Source organism: Schistocerca piceifrons, chromosome 5 (assembly GCF_021461385.2).
Source record: "Schistocerca piceifrons isolate TAMUIC-IGC-003096 chromosome 5, iqSchPice1.1, whole genome shotgun sequence".
NCBI lineage: Eukaryota > Metazoa > Arthropoda > Insecta > Orthoptera > Acrididae > Schistocerca > Schistocerca piceifrons.
In genome coordinates, this window is record NC_060142.1 from 76117312 (window position 1) to 76129341 (window position 12030).

A 12030-nucleotide genomic window follows, 5' to 3' on the forward strand; every position below is an offset into this window, starting at 1 on the left:
AACCATGCAGTACGTTCCCTCCCCACTTTCACACAACTCTCACTTCCCTCATACATTTTTCTGACTTTTCGTGTAATCTCTTCATCCATCCCTTTTGCGTTCAGCACATCCCAGAGCTTGTCCCTACAGATACTGTCATACGCCTTCTCAATATCCAAAAAGGCCATGATTAAGTCCTTCCCGTACTCATAGTGCCTTTCCTGCAGTTGCCTTACCGCAAATATGAGGTCCGTTGTTGATCTTCCCGGTCTGAAACCGTACTGCTCCTCTTGCAGTCTACTTTCAATACTGCTTCTTATTCTCTTCTCCAGCATCTTTTCATAGATTTTTCCACAGTGGCATAGCAGGGTGATTCCTCTGTAGTTCTCACATCTCCTTTTATCCCCTTTCTTGAAGATCGGGACTATAATTCCTTTCTTCCAATCCTCAGGAATTCTGTTCTCCTTCCACACCACCCTCAGCACTCTGTATAGCCACTGGGTTCCTACTTCTCCTGCTGCTCGTATCATATCCACTGTTACTTCGTCCCAACCTGGTGCCTTGCCCCCTTTCATCCTCTTTATGGCTTCTTCCACTTCATTCCAAGTTAGATCATCAATTTCCCCACTATTATAATCATCTGCTGCCTTAGGCTCTCCATCGCTGTTAGTTACCTGCTTGGCAGCATTCAACAGATCTTCAAAGTACTCCTTCCAAATCTTTTTGAGCTCATGCATTTCCTCCACAACTCTTCCATTATTATCCATGATCCTCAGGCACTCGCTTCTGTCATTCCTCTTATTTCTTACCATGGTGTAAAGTACTTTTTTGTTCCCTTCACTGTCCTCTTCTAACATTCTTGTCCATTTTTCCATCCACTTCTTCTTCTCCGCCCTTACTATGGTCTGTGCCGCTTTCTTGCTTTCCTTATATTTTACCCTAGCTTCCTCTGTTTGGGTCTGGAACCATTCTCTGAAGGCTTTTTTCTTTCAAAGTACTGCCTCTTTACATATGTTGTTCCACCATGGGGTTTCCCTACTTCTCCTCTTTGTGCTAGTTCTTCCGCACACAGTCTCAGCTGCCTCAACTAGAGCCCTCTTAAAATCGCCCCATTCTTCTTCCACTGTTCTCTGATCTTCCTTTGGCAGCTTCTTCCTGATCAGTGTCTGGTACTGGGTCCTCCGTTCATCCTCTTTCAGCATCCATGTCTTCAACCTTTTCTCCTGTATATCTGTTGCCCTCCTATCTTTTTTTCTCTCTTAGGGTGGCTACCAACAGCCGATGGTCGCTGTCTAAGGTCTCAGATGGTATGACCTTAACATCTGTGAGGCTGCTCATCATCTGCCTATCCACTAGTACATAGTCTACTACTGAAGTTTGGGACCAGTCCCCACTGTACCAAGTTATTTTGTGACCACTCCTCTTCTTGTATCACGAATTTGCGATCGCCAGCCCATTCCTCTTGCAGAATTCCAGCAACAATTTTCCTTCTCTATTTCGGTTCCCCCAGCCCTCTGGTCCCATTATCTCCTCGAATCCTTTCCTGTCTGTGCCAACATGTGCATTGAGGTCCCCTATTATAATCTGATTTCCTCCATTTAGCTGCTTTTGCATGTCATCTTCAAATTCCTCCTTCTCCTTTTTTGTACACCCCACCTGTGGGGCATATGCTTGGATGATTTCAATGCTTTTTCCTTTCACCCGTACTCTGGCTTTTATCATTCGATCATTGATACCTTCCACCTCCTCCTGCAGACCCTCTCTGACCACTATTGCCACTCCATTTCTTCCCCTCTCATTCCCTATCCAGTACAGTTTACATCCTTTACTTAGTGGTTTTTCACCAACTCCTCTCCACCTAGTCTCAGCAAGTCCCAAGATGTCCAATTTCCTCCTTTCCATCATTTCTACAATTTCTTCTAACTTCCCAGTTAGAGTCCTTACGTTTAAGGTGCCCAGCCGTAAACCATCTCGTAATCCTTTTCCATTGCTTGGTCCGTTTCCTTTAAATCCGTTCCGTGATCCGAGGCATGTTCCCTTTTTGAAAGCAGTTGATTTATCCACTACTGGCTTGCTAGGCCTATCGCAGCTTCACCAGAGCCCCGTTAGTCGTCACGTTTCAGGGTTCCCATAGGGCCTTCTCAGCTACCGTAGCGGTCCTGGGGCACACGAAGTCCCCGCTGTACATCGCCCCTAAAGGCAATCCCCTACTTTGTGCCGTTGCTCATCTCCCACGACTTGGACGAGGGGTTGGACTTATGGGAGACACTCTCAAAATTGGTCAGCAATGCTCGAAGATGTAAAGAAGTCTAACTTAAATACATGACAGTTTCTCTTAATACAGGCCATTGACTTAATGGAACTGAATGCATGGAATACACAACAGACTGAATGAACTTGACTATCATATTACTGAGTTGACTGTCGCATTGTGCACAGCTCCTTCTTAAAGACTTTTGTAGGAAGGGTTTTAAATAGTGTTGAAATACAAAGCTGTTACATTCTTAATAGCAAAATAAAATGCAGTAATTTTAAGCAATATAGGGTTATTTACATGTACCATGCAAACTACAAGAGAAGTGTTGAATCGCTGACAGGTAAATACAAAACACAAAGAGAACTTGTTAGTTTTCAGAATAAATCCTTTGATGAGCTAAAGCGCAAAATGCATACTGCCCCCCCCCCTCCCTCCCCACCACACACACACACACACACACACACACACACACTGAACTACATTATCGTTGAGATAATCACATAAGATGAAATCTCTTGAAGTCAAGTGACTGTGGGGGCTCATTATGGGAAGCACATCCAATCCAACACTGAGGCAGTACATTCAGTATTCAGGCAATCAGAAAAATCTGATAGAAAGTGTGATAGAGTGTGAGCTTGTTGCAGAATTAAATCTCCACTGTCTTACTGTTAACTGTGGCGTAAGCTATTGCTGAAGCATGCCCATGTACACGAAATCAACCACTTTTCTCTCCACAAAGAAAAATTATCCATAAACTTGTGAAGAGGAATCGGCACAAAATTTTTTTAGATAAATCACTAATGTGATCACAATCATGTGTGGGTGTTCTGTGCTCCAGACTAACATGTTATGAGGAGTCACCTTTTCAGACACTTGTTCATTGAAAATCAACTTCTGCCAGAAACTGTCTTTCTTCAGTAGCAGCTGCAAATCATCACAAAAGTCAGAACAAAGCTCAGTCCGCTGAGTTGCCAGTGCATTAACAACTGCAGCTGGTATGGTTTTACATGCAGATGTGTGCGTAGAATGCTACTGACAGTTGACTATGGTATCTGCCGTTCTCTGCTCGCATGTATCAACAACTTCTTCGGGCTCCTGACTTGATTCCTGCACACACACACACACACACACACACACACACACACACACACACACACACACTGCACCTTATATACAGACAATCTTGGCCAGCCTGCTTTCCCCACATCACACAGACAGCCAGTATCACAAAAAGTGGTGCACCAACCAGTGTATTGTTTTGTCTGTTGGAGCTTTTTATCTGATATGGAATGAAATCACTTCTGTGTGTGTTTCCACTACGGTTCCAACATATTTGAAGACATCAACTTTTTTCAGCTGTTCCCCTGCCAGACTCAGTTCTGTTGTAGATCCCTGCCTCTTCCTGGTCAGGGTCATGAACTCTCCACACAATCCAACCAGCCCTGCCCATCCATCTATTGCTGTTGAACTTCATCTTCCTTGTTTCCTCAGTTCAGCAAAGCCCAGTGACTTCTCATCATTCTCTGTAATTCTGTCTGCTATCTTGTGCATTCTGTCACCCAGGACAACAACAAAAATGTAATTATGCAAGTGCACTTCCTATTTTTTTTAAAGCACAATTCTTTTTTCCAGTCAGTTTCCTCATATTTTATGTTAATGTATCTTCTACGTCTGTGGTATATTTCTTTCACCTTGTCAGTTGCACAGTTTCGTGCACCTTTGTTGTCAAAGACTTTCCTTAACTTACTATTGCACACACTGTCAAGCTCCTTAAGATTCGGGAAGATCAACAACAGAGCTTGTCGATGCTCATTGTTTGTCCTGCAGCTGCCCTACTGCAAAAATAAGATATGTTGCCGTTCCTTCCATTTTCTTCTTGACTTTTTGTCCCTTATTCTATTCCTTGGTATTTTCTCAAATATTTTTGCACAGTTGCCAGCACATCAGTGTCACCCTTCTAGTTGTTATACTGTATTTTGAAGGCAGGGACAATCATTTGTTTGTTCCAGTGTTTTGAGGTTGTTTTCTCCCTCCAAACTACCTTCATAACAAGTATAGTCACTGTTTTCCCTGTGATTCCAACTTCTTGTACCATTTCTGCTGACTTTATATACACATCTGGTGCCTTTCCTCCTTTCATACTGCCCAGTGCTGGATTCTAGTTCTGCCCAGATCAAATCCTTTTCAATTGGCTGGCCTCTCCCCATGTGGCCTCTCCCCGTCAGTTATCCAATGTGAAGTGGTATTCCCACATTACTTTCAACTTTTTGTATTGTTTACTTATTTTCCATTTCATCCAGCATAGTGGTGTTTTTACTCTCACCTTTCCTCTTTCCCTTCATCATCCTTTACAACAATTTTCTGTTGTCTTTGCTGTCTTCCTGTCTTCCTCTATCATCTCTGTTCACTGTCCCATCTGTTTCCTCCACTCCTCTGCTGCAATCTTCTGGACTTGCTTCTTCTTGGTATTTTATCCTTGGGTTGATTCTTCTTGGTACTGCATACTGTGTCCTTTGCTGAAACCATAGCTGCAAGTGCCCACAGATGCCTACTGCAGCGGGAACACCGCAGACAGACCAGCGATGCGAGTTGCCGACTCTGCTGCGAAGTCTGGCTAATGCAAGAGTATTTGAGTGTTCACAAGCAAGTATCACTGTTGAACACAAACACATACGTGCGGCCAAAGTCCATCAGAGGGCATCAACCAGCAGCAGAGGAAGGGGACGCTACGATCAACGAACTATTTTCTGGCAATCACAAATGGTTCAAATGGCTCTGAGTACTATGGGACTCAACTGCTGTGGTCATAAGTCCCCTAGAACTTAGAACTACTTAAACCTAACTAACCTAAGAAAATCACACACATCCATGCCCGAGGCAGGATTCGAACCTGCGACCGTAGCGGTCGTGCGGTTCCAGACTGTAGCGCCTTTAACCGCTCGGCCACTCCGGCCGGCTGGCAATCACATGTGTGCAAATAGTGCCAGAAATAATTTTCCGCCGGAGCTAGATAACCAGTGCCTGGCTGTTCAGTGGGCAGTTCTAGACTCGCTGAGCGAGTGCGGAGAAGATCGGCTTTCCATCAGAGTTTTCTGTTCCATCATTTAATGTTGTTGTTCTTCCAATATGTGCAGTGCTGTTTCTGATTTTCTTATTTACTGTAAGGCATTTCCTCCTTGTAATAAAACACATTAATTGATTAGAATTGTTTCTCACTTTCTGATAATGCTACTTCATACCATTTGAGATTATTTGACTCCTCTTCCAATGTCATTAACCTATCTTTCTCTCCTAGAGTCCTGCAATTTATTTACAATATTAATCTTTATTTTGCTCTAGTGCCAGTCTGTACAGTCTGTAGTTACAACAGATAATATTTAGTGTAATTATTCTGAATATTATTTCTTGTTAAAAGTACTGAATCATGATTGATGACAAGTATTAATTTAAGTGGTTATTTATTGTAAAAGTTCAATAATGGAGATTTTTCTGCACAGGCTTGTGAAGGGTATGAACTTCTCTGCAGTTGTGTTTGACACTGCACCAACTGGCCACACACTTAGATTGTTGTCATTCCCTCAAGTTGTTGAAAAAGGACTCGGCAAGATTATACGATTGAAAATGAAAATTAGCCCTTTCGTTTCCCAGGTATGTGTAATTAAAAGAATGTGTTGTTAGCAGTAGCAAAGTAAGAAAATTTAAGAACTACAACAGAAAGAAAAGTTTAATACATGTATGTAAATTATATATCCACTACAACAGCTCTTTTTTTTTCAGCTTTTATACATAGTATGTCAGTTCCTTTTTTCGACATTGGTGTGAAATTACAGGTGTATATGAATGCTTTCAATAATATTGGTAGCATTTAGTGTCATACTAGGCATATTTTTTAGCAGAATGACCATCAAAGATCCCATCTTTTTCTGTAATTTTGCAACATTGTCTAATGATAAAATTTATTGCAACATTTTAAAAACTTGCTTTATTTACACCATTTACAAAGTCAGAGATCTGAAGCAAATACAAGTAAATGTAGGTTCAGTGCAGTGTGTCTCCATGTTACGCAACTGCAAATAGATCATGGTTCATACATTCACTTCTTTTCACATTTTTTGATGCTTTTTTTTTAAATCATCATATTTATTATTGTCGTCATTGTTGTTGTCGTCTTCTTCAGATGTGTGTAAAGGTACTGAGGTACAAAGCATATTGAAAAAGAAAGGGCCTTTCAGTCATTAAAAAGGGTATTAGATAGAAGCAATTTTTTTTGTTGTTTTTGTGCCCAAAGATTTACTTAACTTTTCCACATAGTCACTGTTCATTTCCAAGCTCTTTCCATAGTTTTAATCTACTAGATATTTCAAACCATTCACATAAAACTTCTCCACCTGGAAAATGGAAACAACTTACATCTGTAGTCTTGAGTTCCTCGATCATCAAACCATTGTTTCAGGTACAGGAAGACATATAGGTGCTGTGTGTGGAGTTTTGACTGTACGGAGAGTGGTCAAAAAGTTCTCAATGAAAGTGATGCATCTTATTCTTGGTATGGACAATGGAGTGGAAACATGTCTTCTTATGAAGGAAGTTTATGTTTCTACACAATTTATTATGTCCGAGCTTTTTTGTGACAGTTGTGTAAATTGTGGAGTGTCCAACATCAGGAAATTCATCAGCCACATCTCCAACCATCAGTTTTTGGTCCACTTGGTCCACGGTTTCATTGGTTTGGGTACTGGGCCTACCACACCACTCCCCATGGGACACATATGTACGGCAACTTTTGAAGTCTTGATACCATTGTCTAATGTATTCTTCAATCATTAGTGTAGGCTCAGACTCTAAAGTGTGCATCATTTATGACGGCGGCCGAGTTTAGGTTCGTTCTGCGCATCTGACGTCACAAAACACAATCAGCCAATGAACAGAGAACGACGTTGCCAGAGCTCGACTGCAGTGCAGAGCATGGACGAGTGTCTTCAGTTTTAGAAACGTTCAGTCATAAATAAAGTAATTGAACAAAAGCAATGTCTTGATAGCGGACTTTCTTTTATAGAAAGTTTGGAAAAAGCATTCTTTGTGCCAATTGCTTCATATTCTATTAATTAAACCAAACAAGCAATAAGCTTCCTAATTCAGGCGATAGCAAGGAAAGATGTTTGTATCATTCTCACTAACCGCTTTTTCGCAATAAAGAACAGCGGTAATTGTTATTTCCTATTGTACTTCGACGAAACGTAATTCATAGTCATACCAACAGTGTTTGTCGGTATTTTGTGTGATATTTTAAAGTCCTCCGGGGGATGCATTGAATGACGAGCTGCGTTAGCCTAATGGTGAAAGTGTATGACCGCTAAGCCAAAGGTTCTGAGTTCAAACCTTGTTCGGTGCTTAATATTTTCTTTATTTAAAAACAATATCGAAGTGTCTTACTTCATGAATTTTATTCGTTTGAATGTAATTTTTTGAAATTTCTAGTGGCAACTAAAATCGACCATATGGGAAGTATACGCTATGGACTTTTACCTCTGCAAACTCTTCAAAATTTCGTGCAGTGGTTTACTACATCTAATGCTGCACAATAACTGCGTTGAACATCGAAACAAACTTAAGTCATTAATGGGGGGGAAGGGATCAGTCAAGAAGATGTGTAAAAATCAAATTTTTGGGCCAAATAGTTTTTATGAACTCGAATGATAAAGTGTGTCAAAGCAGTCGAAACACCATGTGTCTGCACAGGCGAGCAATCCAATGATGACAAAATTGCACGCACATCGCGGAATGTGGGGAGCACGTCTCTGTAGCAGCAAAAGGGTTAATCCGGCCGTGGTGGCTTTACGTCATAAACTGCGCACTGTCCCCTAAACGTAAGTTTGCGAACTATACTATGGTGCTGCTTCTCTTGGCGCGTACAAATGGCAACACAGCAATCTCCCGCGTCTGGGCGGGCATGCACAAACCGCCAAGATAAAAGAATTGAACTATAGCTCAACTGTTGATGGTTTCAAGCAGCTGAAAATCCATATGCACATGAAAATACAGTTATAGCAAGAATTTCACAAGTATCAGGAGGAATTTTTGTAAAAGGCACCGTTTCAGTTACCCATAGTCAAATGACTACTGAATTAAAACAAATGACTTCATGGTTTTAGAGATGAGCAATAGATAGAAGAGCATTTGGGCAACTTTGACCTATGCTGCCAACATTTAAATAAAAGAAAATGCCCCTTACTTTTTGAGTACACCATGTGTTTGTGATAATTTCTTTATGCACGTCAGTAAATAATTTTAGGAGTGAAGGTAACAAATAATTTTAGGAGTGAAGGTAACAACTCAACAGATAGTTATTCTGAGTCATCGATAGGCAGATACACAACTTGTCAAATAGGCCAATTTCATGGTATTTTTTGTGCTTCCCTCTACAGTGAAGAACCTTTCATTCCAAAGCTGTGGAAGAAAATCTGCTTCACATTACTGTCAGCTTTGTCAGTTTCTCCATTATGGGCAAGATTTTAAATGAACAGCAGCAAATGTTGAACATGGTTTAATTTACAAAATCGTTGCGGCTTTTGTGGCCACTTATTGACATATTGCCTATTGGCTTCACTCTCGGGTTCTTCGGCCAGTGTTTGTTTGACATTTTCTGACTTCATATTGCTCAAAGAAAGTGTATGGACTATATACAAACCAAATGTGAAAATGTGTCTCAGATCAACAAAAGACAAAAGGGCCCAGGGCCCAATTGCAATGTCAGGAATATACTGCATACTCTGTACATTTGGAAGAGTGTATGTGGGAAAGACGAATCCACAAATCCATCTAAACCAGGATCACAGAACATAAGTGGTACTGTGGGTTGCGACATGTCGAGAAATTGGCCATGGTGAAGCATGTGCTGTGTGAGGCTGACAGTATAATAAAACTCACCAGGATGGAACTGCTCATGGTGGAGAAGAGCTGTCATGCCTGCTCGTTCAGGGAAGCCATAGAAATCCACAAAAATGATGAAAGCTTAAACAAAAAAGAGGAATGCCTCAAGCTAAATGGAGCATGGGTTCCTGTACTGCAGTGAACGAACATTGCAGGTAGCAAGGAGAGAACACAGCAGTAATGACCAGGGAAAAGCCCTCAGATGTTGACACAATAGGTACTTATTATCTGTGGTCGTAAGCTTATTGCCAGTCCATCATGAGCAATGGAGTGTGAAATTTTAACAATGCCAGCCATTTATGCTGGTGGAACATCAGAAAAGTCACTAAACAAATGTCAAGAGAAGAATCAAAGACAGAAGCCAGCAGGCATTATGTCTTAATGTAATTTATATAATGATGTGAATTACATTTTAAGTACTCTTTATAGCTTTCACTCACTGCTACTTAATTTTGTCTGAAGGTAATAAAGTAATGTGAGAAAAAAAATAGAACTGTCAAAGAATGATTGCAGGCTATTGCAGTTCCATTTTCTCATTCTTACTGGAAACCAGATCTTTTGAGTTTTAGAGCCCAAGCATATTTTAGTGCTGTTGTACTTTCTTCATGCACTGGTTTCTTTCTACTGCAAGGTAAGAGTGCTGTAGGATCCTACAGATGCTGTCATGAATGATTGTGGGTTAGTTTAAGCTTGTTCTGCGCACCTGCGTAATGCATTCTCTGACAGCCAGTGAACATTCAGTAGGATTCTGAGTACTCTGTCATAGCCAAAGCAAGCATCAAACATCATTGCAGTTAGTTATTTAGTGAGGTTTTATTCAGTTCATTGTGAGTTGTCTTTGGTGGTGGTGGTGGTGGTGGTGGTGGTGGTAAGCAACAAATTCTACATAAGCAAGCGAGAGATATTATTTGCAAGGTACATGCTTCTTCAGGTGCAAAGCACATGCATGTGCATACCACACTTGTTGCTTAGAACCAGCAACGATGCGAACTCTGTTGTGCCTTGACTGGGATAAACTTCCTTCATTCATGAATCAGACTAGGCATAAAAAATGTCGATTGATACCTTGAGAACTTTTTTTTTTGTCTATTCACCTCACATGATCACTTTGTTGGACAGAAAAGTGCACCAGGTTAGCAGTTTCTGAAATATGCCCTGAAGTGGAATATACAGTTTAAAATGGAATACAAATATCACCGCTTTCAGAAAAACGTCACATGTACAGGATGAAAAAATATAAAAGGAGAAAGCTATGTGAAAGTAATATCTTCTGGATGATTAGGTCCATCATTTTCCTCTTTTGGTACTTTAACAATGCACTCTTTCAAAACCTTCTACTGGGGTCTTCTAAGGTGTGTTCTGATGTTTACCAGTGACTCAAGAATGTTGAAAGCTGGTTATGCATTCATATGTAAACGGATGTTCTCCCACTTTTTTCTAAAGAAGGGTGGGGTGTTATGGATGGCCCGTTATTTTTAGAAAGGTATTGATAGGAGTCAGTACAAGATGCGGTTGGAGGGATGTTTCCAAAATGTCAGAAAAAAACAAGAAAAATTATTATTGTGCTGCCAAATTGGTCTCCTTGGAATTGTTTATATTCCTAACAGCATATTATTCACTGTCTTGATTGCTGAAATAATTGACATTAACAAGATGTAACCATAATCTCTTTTCCTCTCATACTCATACTTGGAGGTCACTACAGTGTTCCCATACTTTCCTTCTGTAAATGTTAAATCCGTAGATGTATGATTTACAGATCTAACAGTACTCTGAGAACAGGGCATGCTGGGTGTGTCGTAGCACAAATAGGTATTTAGACACCAATTTGATCTACCATCCAGCCCGGAAGCAAGCAGTACTAAACACGCTCTTTCTTTCTGTTTTCTTTCTGGAATGCCTGCTATTAGTATCTAGCCAGTAGCTATGGTCTACCGATAAGAGCCTGAGAAATGTTTACCCCTTAATTCCTCTTCTTCAGAAAAAGCATGGAAGAATGCCTTTATGTAATGGAACATGACACTGACCTGTGGACATCTGAAGACCAACCCAGGAGGGGGGTCAAAACTTGGCATTGTTGAAGAAATAGAATGGAAAAATGGTGTGACATAGTCACTCCAAAGATTGACATATATTTAGAGTGACCTCAGAAGCTTGCGAACTTATAGAAGGTTATATAATATCAACTGCAATATTTATCTGACTGTAAGTAGTAGTTTTTCCCAAATTCGTCACTCGAAAAATATGGGCAGTTACATTGACAAATTAAGCCTTGGTTGCTGAGTCAATGTTTTTTTACATTATGTTATAGCAACACATAAAAGTTGTCTTACATTTGCAGATGAAGGTTTGGTAATTGTGATGAAGCACAAGTTCAAACAATTTCAGAAATGTGAGCAGGGGACTGGAGGCAGCAGCTCGAACAAAAACTAGGAGAAGCATGGGGAGAGGAGTAGTGAGGAGGCTTCGTACTGACTCGTGCTGTCAACAGTGACCATGCATACCGTATTAAGTATATTTGTGAACTTTTACCACACAACTGACATTTTCCTGAATCGTAATGTAGTTGGAATTGAGTAGTACAAATGGGCAGACATTCAACAGTAGTACACGTTGCTACAGACAATTGACTAGGCATAAAAAATGTCAATTGCTACCTTGAACTTTTTACTGTTTTTGTCTAAAGATGACACAAGAAACAAAACACAGGGTACAACAATGTCACTTTGGCTTGTACTGCTTCAGGGTATATTTCCAAGGTTAGCAACAAATGCTGAAATCAGGCACAATGTGTTCATATTTTGTGCTGCTCCAACACCAGGGAGCCAAGAGACCAACATATTGTTGTTTTATTCTGAATTTAG

General features: G+C 40.5%; 1 protein-coding gene across 1 annotated transcript in view; it reads left to right on the top strand.

The window, feature by feature from the left end:
• Positions 1 to 12030, top strand: part of LOC124798188 (ATPase ASNA1 homolog) — a 90414-nt gene that overhangs the window by 57001 nt on the left and 21383 nt on the right. Inside the window, exon 4 of the mRNA XM_047261485.1 lies at positions 5734 to 5884. Within this exon, the coding sequence (XP_047117441.1) occupies positions 5734 to 5884 (151 nt within the window). The remainder of the gene's footprint in view (positions 1 to 5733; positions 5885 to 12030) is intronic.